This window comes from Boeremia exigua (assembly GCF_020726555.1).
Source record: "Boeremia exigua strain MPI-SDFR-AT-0100 chromosome Unknown C7974scaffold_12, whole genome shotgun sequence".
NCBI classification, from domain to species: domain Eukaryota; kingdom Fungi; phylum Ascomycota; class Dothideomycetes; order Pleosporales; family Didymellaceae; genus Boeremia; species Boeremia exigua.
Genome location: NW_025763529.1, coordinates 248,769 through 268,760, shown reverse-complemented (window position 1 = coordinate 268,760; position 19,992 = coordinate 248,769). Strand labels below are relative to the sequence as shown.

Below are 19,992 nucleotides of genomic sequence, written 5' to 3'. Positions count from 1 at the left end.
AACGGAGGCTTGACGGATCCCTGTCCGACCACCTCCGAAAACGGAAGGTGCGTCAGTCTTCATCCGTAGTGGCGTTGGACTGTCGGATGCAGTCCACGGAAGCAACTCCACGATTTTTGCAGGACGTAATGTATATATATCAGCAACGTGTCACTCCACCATCTGTTCATTCGTGTCCCAAGATTCTCCGGCATTGCGCAATTCAAACCGCCTCCAAGTGTTGAACACAATGAACGCAACCTCAGCTATCAACCAGCTCCGACAGGGCCAGAAGCCAGAATGGCCGATCAACGCTAACTCGCACGAGTTCGCACAGTCTCTGGACAGCAGCAATGAAATTCTCAGAACCTTCAGAGATGAGTTCGTTGTTCCCACAAAAGCTCAGCTTGCACGGAAGCAGCTGAAGGACGACGCAAAGACCGCAGCAACAGCCAAGAGCGTGGATGACGAGGGCATTTATTTTTGCGGTAACTCGCTCGGCCTTCAACCCAAGGCTGTCGGCGAGCACCTGAATGCCTATTTGAAGACTTGGGGATCAATCGCTGTTGGCGGCCACTTCACAAACTTTGAGGACTCACCATTACCCGCATATCAGGACCTTGCCGCACAATGCTCGCAGCAAATGGCCGACATCGTCGGCGCAGCTCCCTCAGAGATTGTTGCCATGAACACGCTGACCATCAACCTCCACCTAATGATGGCTGCATTCTACAAGCCCACAGAGAAGAAACACAAGATCATGTGCGAGTGGCGACCTTTCCCCAGTGACTGGTACGCCATCGAATCGCAGATTGAATGGCACGGCCTTGACCCGAAGAAATCGATGCTGACCGTCGAGCCGGACGAAGGCTACTTGATGACAACAGAGCACATCTGCAAATTGATCACCGACAACGCTGATGAGATCGCCTTGGTCCTTCTCCCTGGTATCCAGTACTACTCAGGCCAGCTTCTTGACATTCCCACCATCACTGCTCACGCTCACAAATATGGACTCACCATCGGCTGGGATCTTGCCCACGCCGCCGGAAACGTGGAACTTAAGCTGCATGAGTGGGACGTTGACTTCGCTTGCTGGTGCACTTATAAGTATATGAACTCTGGAGCCGGCGCAGTCGCAGGGGCTTTCGTACATGAGAAGCACGGCAACAACGAGCACAACGTTGGTCTCAAGGGATGGTATGGCCACGACAAGTCATCTCGCTTCCTAATGGACAACAACTTCAAGCCCACACCTGGCGCACAGGGTTTCCAATGCTCAAACCCCTCTATCGTGGATTTGACATGCTTGTCTGGCAGCTTGAGCGTGTTCAACAAGACCACGATGGCCGATCTACGATCAAAGTCCCTTCTGCTCACAGCGTACGCGGAACATCTCCTCTCCGCCATCGCAACACGTAATATCAAAGACGGCGAATTTCCCTTCAAGATCATCTCGCCCTCGGACCCGCTTTTCCGTGGCGCTCAGCTTAGCGTCCTGCTGCAGGAGGATTTGATGGAGGATGTGGCAGCGGCACTCGAGAAGAACAGCGTCATCTGCGACAAGAGAAAGCCTGGCATCATCCGCGTGGCGCCTGCACCGCTGTACAACACATTTGCAGACGTGCAGAAGTTCATGGAGATCTTCGAGAGTGCGCTACAACCGAAGACAGAGCAGAGTGAAGGAAAAGAGGGGAGTATCAACGCAAACATTGAGGCACGGCTATGACGAAAGAAATGAATCAACCATAGTTTAGCGTTTAGTAATGCATTTGATACCATCCATCTCACTCCCTTATTCACAGGTGTTCGTCTAATCATCCGCCTGGCTCGCAGGGATACAGGGCACACCAATGTCGCCCTTGATATTCTCACACACAATCTGCGGTGGAGAACCGGCAGGACTGGTGATATTGATGTTTTCAAGGTGAATACCATTGCACGTCGCGCCCGGGCTGCACGTCAAATCCGCAACAACCTTGCCGTTCTTCCCACTAGAGCTACCCGAGATATTGATGAAGTTGACATTCGTAATGTTGACGTTACTCGGGTACTTGGCGCACGTCGTGTCGTTGACGTTGAAGTAGCATTGATCCAGCACAACGGGCGCATCCGTGTTCTCGATGATGATGTCCTTGTATGTTACGTTATCGATGTATCCGTAACCCACATTTGGCCCCGCCCAGGCCTTGAGGCGGGCGCCGTTCTGACCATTTAGGAGTGTCACATTCTCAATCCAAGCGTTGCTGATGAAGTCTTTCACGCCTGGATATTGTCCTATGCTGCCCATCGATACGCCGTGCGTACCGTTGCACCAAAGGTTCTTGACGAAGATGTTGGTGGTGTTGGGCTTGGGCGAGAAGCAGTCGTCGCCTACGTTGACTCGCGTGTTGGTGACGGTCAGACCATCAACATTGAGTGAATCGAAGCCATCAGTGTTCTTGGGTAGTGAGGATGTGTTAGTCGACACGGCATCGATGTAGATATTATCGAAGATAACATTCTTGGTGCGCACGAGGAAGGTCGTCCAGCATGGGGAGTCCTTGAGATGCAGGCCGGAGATCTCTACGTTGGTCGCGTTGTCGGTCAGGAAAAGGATTGGACGATAAAATTTGTTTGTTGGATCCAAAATCTCGGCACCTGAGAAGCCGTCCCACCATGCCTGGCCGTTGCCATTGATTACACCCGCACCTGAGTCGGAGTAGATCTTGATGTCTCTGGTTTGTATTAGTCTGTGCGGAGGCTGGAAGCATTGGAAGACTCACTTTCCGCCCCATACAGTGAAGGTGATGCTCTTCTGGAATGGGTAGTAGAAGTTGTTGGCCTGCCAATATTTGATGTCGTTGGTGTACTTGAGCTCGCCATCGATGTTGACGTAAACATCCTTTAGGAAGCTCAAATCAAGCTTCTTACCAATGACGTACTTGTGATTCTTTTTCAAGTGCACAAGACCGCCATTGTTTGCCTTCTTGAGAGCCCACAAAAAGTCGTCGCTGATGTCATCTGTGTCATTCTTGGAAGCTCGGATGGTAATCTTCTTGCGATCGTGTGCAACGGCGTTGCCCCAGTTGTCCTTTGCTCTAGGCTTCCTAGGCAAAATTGAGTCCAAGTGAGGGGTCTGAACTGAGGCTCCAGATGGGACGTAGTCATTGTCAAGAGCAGATGCAACTACCGAAGACAAAGATACCGCGAAAGCGAGAACGATTGAGAAGGACCTCATGGCGATGCACTGTACCAAGGTAGTTGCCTGCTTTAACCCAAACAACTCGACAGACCATTTTATAATCGAATCCTGTCCTCAATCATCAGTCCTCTGTCCCTTGGCTATTCTTGGCTCTGTGAGAAAGTTGTCTTAATTCTTCCGCTGCCAGCTTGATACTACTTCGCCAGCCGCTGTTCATTTCCGCAATGCGTCGATTATGCGGGGTCCCCGCGCGCTAACCCCAAGCATTTCAAGCAAACTTGGACGAAGCTTGGGGCAGCTTAAGGTGGCTTGGTGGACGGGATGCTCACTGCCAGATTGTGCTTTTTGGCGTTCATGCAGGGCGTCGCGGTTCGTGGGCACACGCACGGCTAATTTCCCACGAATGGTTTTCTATTTCCTAACGACCTCACGGGATAGTAAACCAGGTGTGGTGTCCTTGGTGAACTTGGCATGCGTTCAGAAAGGCCAGACTGGCTGGAGAAGCGGACCGTTGGAGTTTTGGGACGGCCCCTAGGTGACCTTGGAAGCTTGAAAGCAAGTGTCGAGATTCATCTTGAACGTGTCGCAATCTACCATCGTCGCTGGCCAACACTTCATTGCCCCTTCTTTTTTTCACTTCTATTACAAGACGATTTTGCTATGTAACTCACGCAGCTGACAAAAAAGAAGCGACACCCAAACGTTAACTTTGTTTGCAGCTTTGTAACAAGGTAAATACAATAGAAATATAGCACCTAAATTCTAGAGCAATTAAAACACCCTTTTCTCTATAAAACATCCTCTTTAGATTTTAATTTAAGTATTATTGTAAAGAAAAGGTGCTATAAAGAGGCGGTGTTTGTTTGCGGTCCTGTGATTTTGGTGGACTAGTGTTGCCTCTTTTTTGTCAGCCGCGTAGTACTGTACCAGCGGGTCAGTATAGAATTCGCTGATGTCTCGCGGTATCACTGATCGGAATTTTTTGATGCAGTTAGCGAGATTTCAAGCTGTCCATGCAGTAGGTATCTGGAGAAGCAGCAGAGTGGCCGTCGCGTCGGGGAGAAAAGTGGGGAACATGATGGCCGACAAATTTTTCTTTCACAGCACATCCACACCTCACCTGCGGGACCATGACATGCCTACACCACGATTATATTGACAGCCCGACTCCTAAGTCATCACCTGTCTTCGTTGGCCGGGAAATCACACTCCCCAAAACTGCGAACGGCGACATGACTATCTTGCCATCTTGTCACAATATACAACATCAAAACAGATGATTTCCACACGACAAGTACAAAAGCTGAGTGGCGCAGCGGAAGCGCGCCGGGCTCATAACCCGGAGGACACTGGATCGAAACCAGTCTCAGCTATTACTTTCTCTTCTTTTTGCTCTGTTGATATCTGATCGTCAGGGTGTTGTGCCAGTCATACTCTATAGATTTTATTGCATACTAATCGTCAAACACGCGAGATCCATGCTTTCGATTTACGCGCTGCTTCACGCGAGGAGCACAATGTCTACGACCGCGGTGCCCGGCCATTGTAGTTCACCCCAGGGCTCGCTGTGTAGTTGGCCAGGCAATCGTAGTCGAAGTCAATTTCAGTGCTTCGCTTCTGCAGCACGTTGACTACATTGTCAAATGCGCAGAGACCATCTTTGTCGGTCGGGCAGCCGGGGTGCGAGCCGTTGATCGGGATGACGGCGTCATTGCTATGAATATCGTCAGCCGGGCACACAGCGACAATGAGAAATATGCAAAATGATGATGGGCCGAAAAAGGCACATGAGAGAATACAGCAAACGTACACAATGAACCTGATCTGCCTGCTCGGACTCCTAGCCTTGCACTCCAATACCTGGGTAGTGAAATGCGTCGCAAATGGAACAAGTCTGCTCGCTACAAACGAATTGGCATATTGATTGCCGCTCGGACTCAACGCCGGGCCATCGAATAGCGCCGTAAGGTTGAAAGCGGTGAGCGTGTCGAGAACGACAACTTCGTGCGTTGCGTCGGCGTATATTGACTGTTGCAGTGGGAAGTAGGTCGTTGTATTGTCGAACGTTTCATTTAATGCCGAGTTGGCAGGCGGGTATGTGCCTGTCAAACGTGCAAGGTATTCGTCCAGGTATCCCTTTCCTTGTGCAGCAGCGACAGGTGAGCCAGGGCCGTTGTTATAGTAGAACGAGAGATCGTAGTAGTACTCGTAGTTGAGGAAGTCTGCCTAGATGAGTGTTAGCAGTTGAATCGCGGATGGAGGCAGGAGTGGTACTTCGCTGAACAGGTCGCAAAAAGCAGAGTAGCCGAGAGCATGAGTTTCGTATGAGCAGAGTTGTAACATAGCAATGGCGTCGGTTGCGGTAAATCTGATACCCTCAGCCTGCGATTGAAGGCGGGCTATAGTGGCGTTGACTGCCATGGAAGGTTAGAAGTTGATTCAAAGACTAGCTGAACGTGAGTTACCTACAAGCATTGACGGCGAACTTCGCGGCAATTGTGCTTCCAATGCTCCCCTTGCTGGCTATGTTCGAGTTCAAACAGACCTCGTAGGGTGCGCCCGAGTTGTTTACACCAGGGGTCTCGACTAAGATCTCAATGTTGACTTCGCTCATGTACTCAGGTACTGCTAAAGTCAGCTCCAAACCCACCCCACACACTGTGTCACATACCACCGAAGAAACCGGCAGCAAAATTCTCAGCTGTCTTAACCATACGGTCTTGAGACTGTGTTCGAAAAACAGGTAGCTTGCCTGCAGCAGTAAAGTTATTGAGTAAATGTCCGTACATCTGTCTAGATTGTACACCAAGCATAAAGTTTTGACTGCGTCCAAACGGTGTGAGAAGCTCGGCACCAAGCTTGTAGGTCCAGTCACTCAGGAAGGACAGCTCACCAGTGAAGGCAAGATCACCGGTCTTTGTCGCGTTAGCTACCTTCTGAGCAAATGTCCCTGGTGCAGCGCCGCTCGTAGGGTAGCGAGCTCCGTGCCTATACAGCAGCAAGACCTGGGTGATATTGCATCCCTCTGGTACAATAGGATTGGCGTCAGGCAGACCGTAATCTTCAGAGCGGAGGGAGTACCATGGAGATAAATTGCCCCAGTACCTCGAAATATCGAACTTAGAGTGGCCATCATTGCCATGAGGCTGCGGAGCAATGAGCGGGAAAGAGTTGGAACTCTTGTCGTTGTACGGATACGAGGGTGCTGTCTGAATAGCATTTGGCTCAGCACCAGTAGGCGTTGGTCCAGGGAAGCCAACAACAGACTCCGGTGGGAAAAGGGAGGAGTTGACCACAGCTGGTTGCACGAGTCAGTCGCATTCCGTTTATGTGCTTGAACGGAACGTACTGCCAGACGGAGGGTAGACATCAGAAGCAGGTGAGCCGGCATTCGATGACGCCTTGACTGTTGTAGGGGCTGTATTAACCGACGTAGCAAATATGAGGGCGGCAGCTGCGTGTGCAGCAAACGGGATATGCATAGTTCGCGAGAGCCAAGCTTCGTTAAGCTTTCGCCCAGCTCCGGGTGCAGCTTTGCAATTTATATGCATTTGCAGCCTGCGCTAATACCGCTGATCTTATCACAGTGCACGAAGGCTTTTCTGAACTTTGACAGGCTTGTCCTTAACATGCATGTCCACGTAGTAGTGCTCGACTCAACTCAGGCGCATCGGCCAATCGAATGTCAATGTCTCCGCACGTTGCCGCTAACGCCAAGTGGACAGACGCTCGGAGATCGAACTCCGGTAATTCCGCATGTGACGCCGTGGCCTCTGACCGAAATCGTATATCAACACATAAGCCTCCGTGTTATGCAGTGATGTGACCATTCGACTACATAGGTCAACACGCGGTGCGCAATGCTCGACAGAGATCTAATTTTCGATGCCCGAACTTTTGCTGGTGCACCGCATTATCATAATCATTCCCTTTCAATAGCTCTCTCACGCAACACCAACCTTATTCAGGCCCTTCAGCGACCCCAAGCTTAATGCTAACCCCTGCGAGCGACTACGAATACGGACAAATCCAGTGATCGGCCCATTGTCGCCCTCCTTCTCTATGCTCAAGTTGGCTAGAGCGTCTTCGCCTGTATGGAGTTAGCACGTGAAATTAGAACATGATCGAAGGATGGTACTGACCGAATACGCTCCTGGCGTATAGATTGGCTGACAAGAACTGGCAATCGCCCTTCATTGATGCTTCTGGTGTCAGGCAGCTCATGTTGGTGCAAGCCATCAGCTGCTCCAGGAAGTCGCGCAACGACTTAGCCTTGGAGTTGATGTTGACCTTGTTCTCCCACTCGAATTCGGTCCACATCGTCCGGAATTGTGTCTCTGTGCACTGTGCAGGCTTGATGTAGTCCATGATGTCAACATGCACGTCGTTCAAGATGACCACGTTGGAGTCGACACCCTTCTCACCCTCGTATAGCACGTTACCAAAGATGACGCCTGTGTCGGTCGAAGACACTTTGATGGTGGATTGCAAGTTAATGAAATCGTGAGGGCCAACGTTCTGCGTTGCCGGTCGCTCGACAACCTTGAGATCACCAAGAGTTGCGAACTCCACTGTGAGATTTTGCAGTGTTTCGGTTGTCTGATTGACAAGGAGGACATCAAGTACAATATCGAATTGGTGGACCTGTTTTCGTCAGTATATGCAAGTCAATCTACCACAATCAAACATACTTTGACGTAAGCTTCGGCGTAGACAGGATCGGAGAAACCTGTGAGTTGAACCACACGGCTGAGTTTCGATGAAAGATCCTCGGTCGCAGTGTCGCCACCTGTTGCCCTCTCTAGATCTTGCTCGATCTCGTCACTCCCGTCAGCATCCTTCTTCTTGAGCTGACGGATGCTGAACGAGTCATCGACATTGACGGCAGATTTCATTTTCTCCGAGGCTTCCTTAGCGGCACGCTTCTTCTCCTCTGTCTGTACCATGGTTGCGAAAGACTTTCGTGTATCTTCCAAGAAGACAGTCTCGAGCGCTTTCTTTTGCGAGAACTCTGATAACGATCGCACACAAGACATGACACGATCGACAGAGTCTTCGTCAATAAGAGTCTTCACGAATTGTGACTGCCCAACGCGAATGATCGAAATCATGATAAGCATAGCTTCCGCACGCAGAGCGTTCGTCCGTGCGACGTTTTGCGAGAGATCTGAGTAGCGCATAACAAGCTTGGTGAGTGTGCTCGAAAGAACGGTAGCAAGGTAGTAGTCTCCATCAAGTACGAGCTGTCGTAGAGGAGGTTTCTGTGAGTTCTTCACAGCATCAAGCTTCGCCTTGGCGGCGGCCGAAGATGTGAGTGCACTTTCAGTGGCGTACGTGCCGTCAGCCAGGACCTTGCGTGAGCCTGTCGGAGCCGCGGCCTTCGTGTGCCCGTTGACCTGGTCATCAGTCTCCTTGCCCTCTGACGCATCATCCAGAAGTCTCTGTTCGGAGGCAAGAATGGGAATCTCGCCCAGAGAGGAACGGATACCCTTCCAGGCATCCTGAATGTCCTTGATCTCGAGCGCATACTCACCGATAATCCAGAGAACACCTCGGTAAACCTTTCCAGCGCGGACCTCCCCTAGAGTTGAGACGAGACGCTCAATGATGGATGGGCGGAGATCTGGGAAGCGTTCGACGACTTCCTTGACGAAAGAGATGACATCCACAGCCGACGCGTTGCTGCTAACGTCGGAAATGAAGTCCATGAGCGAACCAACGACACTTGCGGCAACCTCGGGGAACTTAATAGCAGCCTGGTGAATAGCTGAGATGAGGATAGACCTGTACTCGGAGTTCTTATCATACTGTTCGTCAACAGTCTTCATCAGCTCCTTCTTCAAAAGCAGGACAACCTCTTCGACGTTTCTGCTGGAGATCATCTCCATAGCGATATGCAAAGCCTTCTTGCGCACATCGAGATCGGTACTCGACAGGACACGCAGAATCTCCATAGTCAGGTCGTCGAGAACACCCTCATTCTTGTCCCTCAGCTGGTTCACCCTCTCCAGAACGATGAGCTTGACATTGTTATCAGGTTCCTTCACAGCCAACTCCACAAATTTCCCTGCAGCGGCCTTGACAGCAACTGGGTTACTTGTGAGGGTTGTCAGGGCGTGTGCGGCCTCATAAATGACGGTCGAGACTTGGGACTCAAGGAGATCGAAGATCAGGCGCAGGTATTTGGCTTTGTTACCTGGATTGAGGGCGGCGTCACGGCGAATGAACTCGAGTTCTGCAAGGAGCAAAAGCTCTTCGTGGTTCGGAATTGCATCGAAGACTGTGCTCAGATATTCGAGCGCCTTCTCGTGGCTGATCGATGTGAGCGCGGCGAAAGCATTGCGCTTACAGGTGGGGTCGTTTTCGTCGTCAAGGAACGTGGTGAGCAGATCTGGCGCATCGGGCATAAGTTCGGGGAGGTGAGTGAAGATGGACGCGATAGCGAAAGTAGCGTTCTTGCGGACGTATGCGTGGCGGTGTGTCAGACACTGGCGGACAGGCTCTGAAGGTGTTTTAGCAAGGTTGAAGCGAAAAGTCAGGAGGATGCATACGTAGCAGCGGCTCTACAAGCTCTGCATCTCGTAGCTTTGTGCTACCGTCTACATTAGCAGAGTCCACACAATATACCAAGAGACCTACACAAAGCGCAGCGTGTTTCCTCGCACGTATTCGTTGGGCGCCTGCAGATCGAAACGAATAGCGTTGCTTCTTCAGTCAGTATGATGCCACACAACAGTAGCTTGATGCCCACGCACCAGACCAGGATCCACTCCTGCCGCAGCTTGCCTTGCGCATCGTGCTTCGGGCACACTTCGAAGAAGAAGTACATGAGCTTCTTGAGCGGCTTTGATTTGCTAGGCATAACGAATCGTATTATGTGCATGAGAAGACCCGTCTTAGGGTCGCCGTTGAGCATAATGGCCAGAATCTTCTTCTGTTTGGTTGTTAACCGTGCTACTGCACCGCCGCGGCATGTGGATTGCCGTCTTGCTGACGCACCATTGTCTCAATCTTCTGCTCGTCGCTGCCCTTCTCTAGAGCTGTCTTGAGCTCATTTTCCGAGGGGACATCGGCCGCATTGTCCTGATGCACCTGTTGTTGTCCGTCAGCTCTCTGGAGCTCCACCGTAATACTGCCAGGTGTTCCTTCCATACCATGCTGTACGCGTTCTCGAGGAATGTCGCCATCTTGACGGACTGGGTTTGCTAGCTACGGCTCAGGTTTGCGGTGTCGTTTGCCAGCAGCAGTGGCGGTGATCGTTCGTGGACCGTCTGGTAGCTCTGCCCTTGGTGACCGCAGGAGGTGGGATGCTACGTGTATAGTTGCCGACTCGGTCGCGAGGAGAGTGATGGGTCCGACGAAGCTGCAGCTGGCGAGTATGTGATGGTAAGATCAAATTGCCCTGCGCGCACCAGTGGCTTCTTCGGCTTAACAGTTGCGCTGCTTCCAGGATCGCGTACACTGTCCAGGTGTCTGCTCGAGAAAGTGGAACTAGGACGCTTGGCAGCCGTTCGCCAAAACAGCAGCAGGGGTCCTCACGAAGTACGCCGCCGAAGATCGCGAACGTCAAGACAGGACGTAGCAAAAAACCCAAACATCAACCGTCTTGCTGTAAATTTAACTAGAGCATCTGTCGGCACGCGATCCATCACGATGAGCAGTGAACCGTTCTATCTGCGATACTAGTAGGCTGTACAGTCACGGGGTGCACACGCAAAATGCTAACAACTGTGCAGCTCCGGCCACCAAGGGCGATTCGGGCACGAATTTCTAGGCAAGCAGTTCTGTTCGAACAGCCGGGCGACGGCGTTGCTAACGACCGTGCAGAATTCGACTTCCGGGTACTGGGGGATGGCGGCAGTGCATCTGCACGATATGCCAACAACTCCAACTATCGCAACGACTCCCTCATTCGGAAAGAGAGTATGATACTGGGCTCTTTCTCTTGATGACGTAACTAAACCGTGCAGTGTGCGTGAGCGACGCTCTTGTTGCTGAGATCAGGCGCATCGTCAAGGACAGTGAGATCTTGAAGTGCGTTCATTCTTCAATGTCTACAGCAGCAAATTGCTCACACAGCCCAGGGAAGATGATACGAAATGGCCCCAAAAGAACAAAGACGGCCGTCAAGAGCTCGAGATCAGGCTGGGTAGTGAGCACATCTCGTTCGAGGTACGTTCACGTTCGAAGAACAACGTCAAGATAGTTACTGATGCTAACAGACTGCCAAAATTGGGTCCCTGCAAGATGTACAAGACTCGTCTGACCCGGAAGGGCTCCGCGTATTCTACTACCTCGTTCAAGACCTGAAGGCACTCGTCTTCTCGTTAATCTCACTGCACTTCAAGGTACGGTATTCGTCACATGCAGGTAGTACAAAGCTGACAGTACACAGATCAAGCCCATCTAAACATTTGCTCATGGTTGGTGGCGCCGAGCTGCATGTTCCTGACAGCAGATTTCGACGCAATTGAAGCAAAAATGCATCAAGGGTCAAATTGCGATAAGTATGACCAGAAGCGTGGAGTACTTATGTGTGAAAGGTCTGGCACAGCCCGAGGTTAGCGACCTGGTACAGGGTCCACAAAGCCATCTTGGTTTGCAGCCGGAAACGGTGCTCTCGCATTTGGACTTCAGAGAAGAACCTCGAATTCAAGCTCCGATACCCAAGTTTATCATCAAAAGTAGAGCGGAGATCATCAATGCAGTCAATACGCCTGTCAGCACTTTACACATCTCATCACGCACAACATTCGTGATCGTGTGATCGGCCGCCTGCAAGTAGCCTAGGTGCAGTGCAGGGCCCCCACGTGAAGCTAGTCAACCCCAGAAAGCCATCGCCCGATCCACTCGTGTCATCCATCCGTCTGAGCGCCCGATTCCATCAGTCGTCGAAGCATACCTCATTCCTGCTATTATCTTAATCTCGATCGTCCTACCCTCGTTCACTTCGCTTCGACTGATGTGTGCTCAATAGCTCCTTGTCTTCGACCCTGGCCCCCTCTGCATCGGACTATGCCGACGCCCGATGATGCTGTCTCGCCAGCGGAACACGAGCGCGCAACATGCCCACCTGAAGACGCACACAGCTTGACTGCGCAGGTCGAACTGGGTGGCAGCCCTGACAGTAGTGCCAGCAATGATATGGTGTTTGCGCGACGTCCACCAATGCAGCAACAACGCACGCCGCCACCACATGGCATCCGCGAACCGCTGCCAGCCGAGACACACAGCAAGCCATCGAGCACAAGCATAGAGGCGCCGAACAGAGATACTCCGACACCAATGACGGCGACCGATGATAGCGCCGAAGATCAGCGCATATCTCAAGCCTCGCCGCTCTCCGCCAATGCGCCGGCGCCTATTCGATGTACCCCCAGCCATCTCGCTGCTCCATTTCCTGCTCACAGAGTATGTATTTGCTTTTGGCGCCTACTACCTGGTGTCCGGGTCGGGTTTTGCTGACCAGTGACGCAGTTCCTCCCCATCTCGTCGTCCTCGCTTCTCCGCCCCGGCAGCCGCTTCAAAGGGAGTCAGACCTCCGACCGCCAGCAGTATGAAGTCGATGTCGAGATAAAACATGTTGACATGCGGGAGTCATTCATATGCGGCTATTTGCGTATCCAAGGTGCGCATGCTCTGCGTTCCAAGCAGCCCAGATGAGGGTAATTGACGCATCAACAGGTCTGACCGACGACCACCCCAGTCTGACAACATACTTCGAAGGCGAGATCATTGGCAGCAAATACACCTTTATCACACAACATCCAGAATGGGGCTCGAACGAGAAGGTCGATCGACAGCACTGGGCACGATTCCCAGCCTACAAACCGTTCTCGAAACACTCGTCGCGATCGGAGGTCGTGTCTAAAGACTGGATGCAGAAGGAGCATCTATTCATGCGCTGGAAAGAGTACTTTCTGGTGCCAGATCACACCGTCCGGACCATTAGTGGAGCTAGTTTTGAGGGCTTTTACTACATTTCTTTTAACCAGGTCTCGGGCGGCATCGAAGGCATATACTTTCATGCTAAGAGCGAGAAGTCAGTATCACTGCTGCGCTCGCGATTCCTGCGCTAACACCCACAGATTTCAGAAGCTTCAACTGGAGCATATTGCCGACCACGGGTGCCAGGGCGCATATGAATTCCGTTGATTACGATTGAACGATTTGGCATGTTGTGTGGAATTAGCATTTGGGCGCAGCGGGTTTGGGCTTGAGTTGACTTTCATGTATCCAACTTTCCACCTCACCGTTCTTTACGCAGTGCGCGACTGAAGGGGTGGTTCTATCATAAATCAACGTGGGTTCGGTATTGGAGTACCGGCAACTATGTAAACCAAATTGGCGTGTCACACTACGTCATGTTCGACATGCGATTTGTTCGTGTCTCCGCAAAGTGAGCGGACCACGAAAGCTGAGCCTAGTGGGAAAAGGCTTGACTCCGCCTCGCTTCGAGTGAACCAGCCAATCCACTCTCGCCTCCCACATGAAACTTCTCCCAGGACCAACGTACAGGTCAACACAACCTCCATGAGCAAGCGCAAGACAGAAACCATGCCCGGCGAGACCGCAAAGCGCCAAAAGCGCGATGAGTACAAGAAGACCTTGACTGAAAACGACGCGGCGCTGCCGAAGAAGAGATTCTACCGGCAACGCGCGCACGCCAACCCGTTCTCGGACCACTCTCTAGCATAGTAATGAACGCTTCACCAATGCCTTTGATACCATGCTAAGCGTATGTAGTCCCAAAAGTCCTGCTGATATGGATTGGGCGAGCTTGTACCCCACACATGCAGTCGAGGAGAAAGAGCAACCAAACTCCAGATCACAGAGTAATGACGAAAGAGAGAAGGACACATCAATCAGAGCACTCACAAAGAACGTCGAGATTGCCGATATCGGTTGCGGCTTTGGAGGCTTGACATTCGCACTCGCACCGAAATTTCCAGATACGTTGATACTTGGTGCGTGATCTCACAGCACCTGCGCAATGCCCCCAAAACCTCGACTAATAATGTCTCAGGGCTAGAGATCAGGACCTCGGTCACAGAGTACGTACAGGATAAGGTGCGCGCTCTTCGTGTGCAGAACGCCGCAACTGGCGCCTATCAGAATGCGTCTTGCATCCGCGCAAACACGATGAAGTTCCTCCCCAACTTCTTCCAAAAAGCGCAGCTTTCCAAGATCTTCCTTTGCTTCCCAGATCCGCACTTCAAGCAGCGCAAGCACAAAGCCCGTATCGTATCGTACACGCTGAACTCCGAGTATGCTTACGTGCTCCAACCGGGGGCGATTGTGTACACTATCACCGACGTGCAGGATCTGCATGAGTGGATGAAGGGCCATTTTGAGAAGCATCCCAGCTTTGAGAGAGTCAACAGAGTCTTTGAGGAAGGCGAGGGCGAGGACGGAGAGGGCATGGATGAGTGTGTTCGGCTGATGAGGAATGAGACAGAAGAAGGGAAGAAGGTCACGAGAAACAACGGCGTCAAGTATGTGGCCTGTTTCAGGAGACTTGAAGATCCAGCATGGCCTTGAGCGGGGTGATTTGAGCTCCAAGGGGGGGAAATACTTGTCCACCAGGTCTGTGTATTTGATCGCTGGATACTAGCGGACTCCAGTGTATAGAAACATATGATCGAGAGAGACCTTGTGAGCAAATCAGATCATGTCTAAAGTCGTCGAATCTGATTGGCCGAGGTGCTTTCACATACCTATTGTGTTTAGGCAAGATGATCCATGTAATTTGTGGAGAAATTCAGAAGGCAGTTTTGAGCAAGAAATTGGCTGAAGACAAAGACTATCCGTCCGTAGATAATGTCCCTCGTAAATACGCCTTCCATCTTCAGAAGGAGGCTTGTTTAGCGTCACAACTAGCGTCAACGGCAGCCGCGGCCCTCAATGCAACGAACAATCCCAAGACGAGCGCTCCACATACATTTGAGGTGTAACCGCTGGCGTTATGCCTCTGCCTCTGAGATGAAGTGCGCCGAGCATCTAAGTCTTGTCTTCATGGGTGCTTGTCGTACTGTCAACTTGTTAGTCGAACCCCAGCCGTGTCTGGTCAGCTAAACCCAATCGATGGCTGGAGGACGCACTGCAGGATTGAGAGACATGGGTGTAAACAAGCCGACGAGTCCGAGAAGGCGAACGCTCGCACTTAAGCTCAACAAGGGATCGCATGTTGGCCCATATCATCCTCATTGACATTCAGTCGAAATTTGAACGTTTACGGACACAAGAACTATGGTGCTCAAACACTTTGCTACACTGCTTCTCGTGTTACCAGTGCTTGCTGTTGAATCTGCTACTAGCAGTATTGCTGGTGGACCGAAGATTGCATGTGCCAAACTCACGACCAAGCATCCTGAGCAGACTTTCTATCCAGGTTCTGCCGGTTACGCGTACGAAACCCAGTCAGGTAGGGATTAACCAAGTATTGCATGACACAAAGCTTACGTCAAAGTCTACTGGTCTGCGACTACTTTCAACGGTCCTGCGTGCGTGTTCGTTCCTCGAAATGCGTTGCAAGTATCTCTGGCGATTACGGCTCTAACGTTAACACAATCGAAATTCGCCATTCGAGGTGGAGGCCACATGCCAATTGTTGGTTACAATGGTATCGATAGTACGGGTGTATTGCTATCCGCGTCCAATCTTACCACTCTCGCGCTTGCATCCGACAAGTCAACGGTCTCAGTAGGTCCAGGCAACCGATGGGGAGACGTATACTCCTATCTGGCACCATCAAACCTCACAGCAGTGGGAGGTCGCGTCGGTCATGTTGGAGTCCCTGGCTTATTACTGGGTGGCGGAATCTCATTCTACAGTTCGCAACATGGTTTTGCCTCAGACAATGTAGTAAGATATCAGGTTGGTGATGCCCGTAGTTACACCCCTAATGATACCTTGCACTGACAGTCAAAGTGCGTACTGAGTAGCGGCATCGTTGTTGAAGTGACTGCCAACAATGCGTACTCAGATCTGTACTGGGCCCTCCGAGGCGGCAGCAACTCGTTCTGCATTGTGACGCGGTTCGACTTGAAGACTGTCCTCTCCAGCAAAGTACACATCGGCATTGCACAGTTCAGCCAGTCACAATCGCGGGATTATCTTGACGGTGTCTACAATTTCGGAAAATACGGTGGACCGTCTGATCCTAAAGCGGCTATCATCCCCACGATCTTGACGTTCCCTTCCGCAGATTTGACTGTGTACGTAGCAACCAGATTCTACGACTCGCTCACAGACAGCCTTACGGTTTTTGAGAACTTCACTGCGCCACGAATGCCTCCTGTTGCCGATTCCTACGTATTACAACCACTGGCCAACTACATCACTGCAACAGATGCATTGCAACCAAATGGTCTACGCCAGACATTCCGCACGCTTTCATCCGTGGTCAACAGAGACGCCGTCCAGAAGATCCACGACACTTTCATCTCTCATGTTTCGTCGAAGCTTTCCAGGGTAAGCGGTCTACAGGCTTCAATCACCTTCCAACCGGTGACCAAGTCTTTCCTACAAAAAAGCGTCGACAGTGGAGGTAACCCTCAGGGCGTTGATATTTCGAAGGCTCCTTTCTTCTGGATGGTCGAGAACTGGACGTGGACGAACTCAGTCGACGACGCTACGGTTGAGGCTGCTGCAGACACGATTACCGCAGATATCAACGCCTTCTTAATCCAAGAGTCTTACAACGCTACATACCTCTACATGAATGACGCAGGCAAGGAACAGCGCGTCTTTCAAAGCTATCCGGCTGTCAACCTCCGCAGGCTAAAGTTAATTCGCACGAAATATGATCCCTTGGAGATCTATACCAATTTGCTTGTTGGGGGGTGGAAAGTCGCGCATGCATAGTTCAGAGATAGAGTTCCGGCCACCGCTATCATCAAAGCGTTTCCCAGTTTTGGCCTGTATCCATCATGGTCTAGCTTGACCAGTAGCGAACAGTCAAGCTACGGCATCTGTTAGTTCAAGAGCATCCCTTGGTCTGATGATTTACCGTGGTCTTACAGATGTAGCGTACTGTCACATTGGAGGCCTTGCATCGTGTATCTCCTTCAAGTTGCGCGGGTGCGATGAGTAAATCTCGTTGAATAGGCGGGGAGCACGTCCCTGATCAATCATAAGGTGCACCCATACATTCCTAGAATCTATCCAACCCATGTCTTCAATTCTCATGCGTCCAGCTCTGTTCAAAAATAGATGCAGCGGGTCGGAGTCTGGCAAAACCTACCCAGAGCATCATTGCTATCCCAGACTGCAGCAGAATTGCGTACCTGAAGACTCCAATTCCAAGTCCTTCCACAACAGCACCGATACCGAACGGAAGTAACGCCCCACCCACTTGACCAAGCGACGCGACGAATGAGACCGCAGCGACATGTAGTTCCTTTGGCAGCAATTGTGTCAGGACGATCACGCCAGATGGGAATAAAGGGCCCATGAGGAAACCCAGGGCCACCATCAGCATGACCGAGGTAGACACGTACGGCAGCACGGCAAACAACATCTGGACTATCAGAGCAATGGCAAAGTACATAACAGTTGCTTTGCGCACGCCGATGTTATCAGTCAACGGTCCTAGGACTAGCCTTCCGACAGCCATGCCAGCCCAGTAACCTGATGATGAGAGACCTGCAAGGTAAGGAGTGGCAGATCGACTGCGGAGCATGAACGAGACAACCCATCCGGAGATTGCTGTTTCGACACCCACATCTGCGAGGCAGTAAGCCGCACACCACCAAGTAGCAGGGAATTTGAATGTTGCCTGGGCATGAGCTTTGTTGTCTGTTCTTTCGGATTGATGCATTTGACGGTATGCTGATGCTGTCTCGTTCCAGAACGCAGCAGATAGCGCTACAGCATCAACAACGGAAAGAGCGACCTGGAGACCCATAAGCTCAGATTGCACGATGTTGCATCAATACTACTCACCAGCACATAGCACCATGTATACCAAGCATGTCCATTCGTAGTCATAGCTGTGATCAGGATCGGAGCAGTCGCTGCGCCAGCAGAATAACTACCATGTAGAAACCCAGACATTGTGCTTGATTTCTCCATACTGCCAGCCCACGCACACCAGCTTCCATCAAGAAGCCCAGACCCAAGACCTTGCACCGCAAAGCCAACAAGCACTAGCCCGAAGGGCGGGTGCAACGAGAGCAACGCTGCAGCGATGATCTGCAGCACAGGACCGAGAAGTGCAATCCCGAACTGTCCGAAGTGGTAATGCACCAACGAACTCATCTGAGCAGCGACAATATAGCCCACGGGGCCAAACACGAAGATGAGGGATACGTGCAGATCAGACAGATTGTAGTGCGCCGAGATCAACGGGAGCAGGACGCCAATGGATGAGTTGAAAAGCCCGAGCGTGGCGAATGAGAACATGGCTGCTGCGATCTTGAGCGCGAACCGGGGATCGACATCTTGTGAGGTGCGTTGAGAAGTGCTGTCATTGTTATGAAGGGGCGCATCGTCGCCCAGCAGAGGTGCGGCTTCTGGTACGGCTTCTGGTGCGAGAAGCGCCATGTGGTGCGGATGAACGCGGAAGACGGGCAACAGCCAAGGCAAAGCAAGGAGGCCTGATTGAAAGAGAACAAAATTCTACAATGATTGTCTCATTCTTGACTGTGTAACGGCTGGAGATGAAAGTCGGTGTAGGTGTTCGCAAGAGGTCCTTGCATGTGGCGGGGTCCTGTGCCAGGGTACAGCCGAGGCTATTTTAGAATTATAAGATAGAAACAATTGCTACAGATTTTTAGTCTAGAGCTTTTCTACAATTCTATTAAAAGAGTATAAAGAATAGAGGTATACTATATAATAGCTTAGGCCTACTAGCGCCTTAGCTACTATACGCTTTAAGTATAAAACCTAAATTGCTCTAGGCTAAAAGACTCTAGCTAAGCGCTTTTAAAGCTCTAAAATAAATAGTTTTAAAGCTTATAGTGAAGCTACTATATACTTTATACTTAAACTAAAGTACTATAAAACTTTATACTCTATAAATAAAATTTTTAGTTACTTAATTTATATAATTTTAATACAAGAGTATAGAAATAGAGATATATTGCAAAAAATCTTATAAAATAGGCTAAGGCCCTCTATCTATAGTATAAAAGTTAGTATATACTTGTTATAGCAAAGTATATTAACGTAAGTGCATAGCGAGTGGACCGGCTAGGCGAGTGGACCGCCCTAACAAGCCATTGGGCACTCTGCAAGCAATTGCGCAACACCACAATGCTTTACTATAGCTAACAGTAGCAAATATTAATTGCTGACTTCTACTGCATCTTTCTCACACGTGCGCGAGTTGTGCCCTGCCTCACCGCAGCGCCTGCAGTGCCTTTTGTGCTGCTTGCCTGCACCTGTTCGAGCCCTACCCTCACGAGTTTCCCCCTCAAGCTGCGCCCCAACGTCGCGTTGGGCTATCAAATCCTCTGCCTGTTCCTTTGAGAGGTCTCCACCCTTCTGAATCCGCTTTCTTTTGCGCGATTTGCGCTCAGAAGCAGCCCTGTTTGACGCTTCAAGCTGTAGCACTCGGGCGGCTAGTAACGTCTGTGAATGCAGTATCATTGCAGTGCCTTTTTGCAGCTGATCCATCATCTCAACTATAGGAGAAGGTGACGATCCTTGGTGCCTCTGAATACGATCGCGAAGCAACGTTGATTGAGCCTCTATCTCATTGGCGTTGGTGGGTGTCTTAGGGTTCCATTGGGGCTCCCCTGTGAGAGGCGGTGTTGGCGTGCGACGCTTCACATCAAGCTTTAATAGCACTACCAATGGATCATTGGGCACTAAGCCAGTTGCTT

The 19,992-nt window shown here is 51.0% G+C and overlaps 9 protein-coding genes and 1 non-coding gene across 10 annotated transcripts; 6 read left to right on the top strand and 4 right to left on the bottom strand.

Annotated features, from left to right (window-relative positions):
• Positions 1-108: 108 nt before the first annotated feature.
• On the top strand, positions 109-1,764 carry C7974DRAFT_402838 (kynureninase 2). The gene has a single exon (XM_046142761.1). The coding sequence runs from the start codon at positions 230-232 to the stop codon at positions 1,706-1,708; it is 1,479 nt and encodes a 492-aa protein (XP_045992516.1). The 5' UTR covers positions 109-229; the 3' UTR covers positions 1,709-1,764.
• C7974DRAFT_427878 (glycoside hydrolase family 28 protein) lies at positions 1,765-3,439 on the bottom strand. The gene is made up of 2 exons (XM_046144580.1): positions 2,745-3,439; positions 1,765-2,696 (listed from the first exon to the last, which is right to left on the bottom strand). The coding sequence occupies exons 1-2, from the start codon at positions 3,197-3,199 to the stop codon at positions 1,793-1,795; spliced, it is 1,359 nt and encodes a 452-aa protein (XP_045992515.1). The 5' UTR covers positions 3,200-3,439; the 3' UTR covers positions 1,765-1,792.
• A 1,025-nt stretch (positions 3,440-4,464) lies between these two features.
• C7974DRAFT_t112 lies at positions 4,465-4,536 on the top strand. The gene has a single exon. It is a non-coding gene; the product is annotated as a tRNA-Met (tRNA).
• A 148-nt stretch (positions 4,537-4,684) lies between these two features.
• Positions 4,685-6,645, bottom strand: C7974DRAFT_417095 (histidine phosphatase superfamily; the record flags this gene model as incomplete). The annotated part of the gene is made up of 6 exons (XM_046144042.1): positions 4,685-4,877; positions 4,974-5,389; positions 5,438-5,577; positions 5,633-5,788; positions 5,835-6,461; positions 6,513-6,645. The coding sequence occupies 6 exons, from the start codon at positions 6,643-6,645 to the stop codon at positions 4,685-4,687; spliced, it is 1,665 nt and encodes a 554-aa protein (XP_045992514.1).
• A 265-nt stretch (positions 6,646-6,910) lies between these two features.
• C7974DRAFT_55411 (coatomer subunit beta) lies at positions 6,911-10,270 on the bottom strand. The gene is made up of 6 exons (XM_046146846.1): positions 9,919-10,270; positions 9,803-9,868; positions 9,715-9,755; positions 7,855-9,665; positions 7,306-7,807; positions 6,911-7,253 (listed from the first exon to the last, which is right to left on the bottom strand). Exons 1-6 carry the CDS (start codon positions 10,077-10,079, stop codon positions 7,108-7,110), a joined length of 2,727 nt encoding a protein of 908 aa, XP_045992513.1. The 5' UTR covers positions 10,080-10,270; the 3' UTR covers positions 6,911-7,107.
• Positions 10,271-10,644: 374 nt separating this feature from the next.
• On the top strand, positions 10,645-11,891 carry C7974DRAFT_402833 (Mago nashi protein). Its single transcript, XM_046142760.1, has 7 exons — positions 10,645-10,848; positions 10,900-10,937; positions 10,991-11,086; positions 11,134-11,197; positions 11,248-11,335; positions 11,386-11,511; positions 11,559-11,891. Exons 1-7 carry the CDS (start codon positions 10,817-10,819, stop codon positions 11,571-11,573), a joined length of 459 nt encoding a protein of 152 aa, XP_045992512.1. The 5' UTR covers positions 10,645-10,816; the 3' UTR covers positions 11,574-11,891.
• Positions 11,892-13,571, top strand: C7974DRAFT_402828 (vacuolar import and degradation protein-domain-containing protein). The gene is made up of 4 exons (XM_046142759.1): positions 11,892-12,574; positions 12,641-12,791; positions 12,848-13,205; positions 13,252-13,571. The coding sequence occupies exons 1-4, from the start codon at positions 12,179-12,181 to the stop codon at positions 13,316-13,318; spliced, it is 972 nt and encodes a 323-aa protein (XP_045992511.1). The 5' UTR covers positions 11,892-12,178; the 3' UTR covers positions 13,319-13,571.
• Positions 13,572-14,986, top strand: C7974DRAFT_402825 (putative methyltransferase-domain-containing protein). Its single transcript, XM_046142758.1, has 3 exons — positions 13,572-13,860; positions 13,910-14,130; positions 14,190-14,986. The coding sequence occupies exons 1-3, from the start codon at positions 13,697-13,699 to the stop codon at positions 14,702-14,704; spliced, it is 900 nt and encodes a 299-aa protein (XP_045992510.1). The 5' UTR covers positions 13,572-13,696; the 3' UTR covers positions 14,705-14,986.
• Positions 14,987-15,162: 176 nt separating this feature from the next.
• C7974DRAFT_55381 (uncharacterized protein) lies at positions 15,163-17,186 on the top strand. The gene is made up of 3 exons (XM_046146843.1): positions 15,163-15,587; positions 15,633-16,039; positions 16,094-17,186. Exons 1-3 carry the CDS (start codon positions 15,413-15,415, stop codon positions 17,027-17,029), a joined length of 1,518 nt encoding a protein of 505 aa, XP_045992509.1. The 5' UTR covers positions 15,163-15,412; the 3' UTR covers positions 17,030-17,186.
• Positions 17,186-18,835, bottom strand: C7974DRAFT_55384 (MFS transporter-like protein). Its single transcript, XM_046146844.1, has 2 exons — positions 18,110-18,835; positions 17,186-18,059 (listed from the first exon to the last, which is right to left on the bottom strand). Exons 1-2 carry the CDS (start codon positions 18,707-18,709, stop codon positions 17,343-17,345), a joined length of 1,317 nt encoding a protein of 438 aa, XP_045992508.1. The 5' UTR covers positions 18,710-18,835; the 3' UTR covers positions 17,186-17,342.
• Between the last annotated feature and the right edge of the window lie 1,157 nt (positions 18,836-19,992).

What these genes read in the sequence shown, in the direction of transcription:
- C7974DRAFT_402825 (XM_046142758.1), top strand. Translation starts at nt 13,697, where the DNA reads ATGAGCAAGCGCAAGACAGAAACCATGCCCGGCGAGACCGCAAAGCGC. An exon ending in TCGGACCACTCTCTAGCATA is followed by an intron (nt 13,861 to 13,909) that starts GTAATGAACGCT and finishes AAGCGTATGTAG; the next exon opens with TCCCAAAAGTCCTGCTGATA. An exon ending in TCCAGATACGTTGATACTTG is followed by an intron (nt 14,131 to 14,189) that starts GTGCGTGATCTC and finishes ATAATGTCTCAG; the next exon opens with GGCTAGAGATCAGGACCTCG.
- C7974DRAFT_427878 (XM_046144580.1), bottom strand. Translation starts at nt 3,199, where the DNA reads ATGAGGTCCTTCTCAATCGTTCTCGCTTTCGCGGTATCTTTGTCTTCG. An exon ending in TTCACTGTATGGGGCGGAAA is followed by an intron (nt 2,697 to 2,744) that starts GTGAGTCTTCCA and finishes AATACAAACCAG; the next exon opens with AGACATCAAGATCTACTCCG.
- C7974DRAFT_55411 (XM_046146846.1), bottom strand. Translation starts at nt 10,079, where the DNA reads ATGCTCAACGGCGACCCTAAGACGGGTCTTCTCATGCACATAATACGA. An exon ending in GGAAACACGCTGCGCTTTGT is followed by an intron (nt 9,756 to 9,802) that starts GTAGGTCTCTTG and finishes TGTAGACGGTAG; the next exon opens with CACAAAGCTACGAGATGCAG. An exon ending in ACGCCGAAGCTTACGTCAAA is followed by an intron (nt 7,808 to 7,854) that starts GTATGTTTGATT and finishes TGACGAAAACAG; the next exon opens with GTCCACCAATTCGATATTGT.
- C7974DRAFT_402828 (XM_046142759.1), top strand. Translation starts at nt 12,179, where the DNA reads ATGCCGACGCCCGATGATGCTGTCTCGCCAGCGGAACACGAGCGCGCA. An exon ending in CTCCATTTCCTGCTCACAGA is followed by an intron (nt 12,575 to 12,640) that starts GTATGTATTTGC and finishes CCAGTGACGCAG; the next exon opens with TTCCTCCCCATCTCGTCGTC. An exon ending in TTTCATGCTAAGAGCGAGAA is followed by an intron (nt 13,206 to 13,251) that starts GTCAGTATCACT and finishes TAACACCCACAG; the next exon opens with ATTTCAGAAGCTTCAACTGG.
- C7974DRAFT_402838 (XM_046142761.1), top strand. Translation starts at nt 230, where the DNA reads ATGAACGCAACCTCAGCTATCAACCAGCTCCGACAGGGCCAGAAGCCA.
- C7974DRAFT_55384 (XM_046146844.1), bottom strand. Translation starts at nt 18,709, where the DNA reads ATGGCGCTTCTCGCACCAGAAGCCGTACCAGAAGCCGCACCTCTGCTG. An exon ending in ATACATGGTGCTATGTGCTG is followed by an intron (nt 18,060 to 18,109) that starts GTGAGTAGTATT and finishes ATGGGTCTCCAG; the next exon opens with GTCGCTCTTTCCGTTGTTGA.
- C7974DRAFT_55381 (XM_046146843.1), top strand. Translation starts at nt 15,413, where the DNA reads ATGGTGCTCAAACACTTTGCTACACTGCTTCTCGTGTTACCAGTGCTT. An exon ending in CGCGTACGAAACCCAGTCAG is followed by an intron (nt 15,588 to 15,632) that starts GTAGGGATTAAC and finishes CTTACGTCAAAG; the next exon opens with TCTACTGGTCTGCGACTACT. An exon ending in ACAATGTAGTAAGATATCAG is followed by an intron (nt 16,040 to 16,093) that starts GTTGGTGATGCC and finishes TGACAGTCAAAG; the next exon opens with TGCGTACTGAGTAGCGGCAT.
- C7974DRAFT_402833 (XM_046142760.1), top strand. Translation starts at nt 10,817, where the DNA reads ATGAGCAGTGAACCGTTCTATCTGCGATACTA. An exon ending in ATTCGGGCACGAATTTCTAG is followed by an intron (nt 10,938 to 10,990) that starts GCAAGCAGTTCT and finishes ACGACCGTGCAG; the next exon opens with AATTCGACTTCCGGGTACTG. An exon ending in AAGGACAGTGAGATCTTGAA is followed by an intron (nt 11,198 to 11,247) that starts GTGCGTTCATTC and finishes CACACAGCCCAG; the next exon opens with GGAAGATGATACGAAATGGC.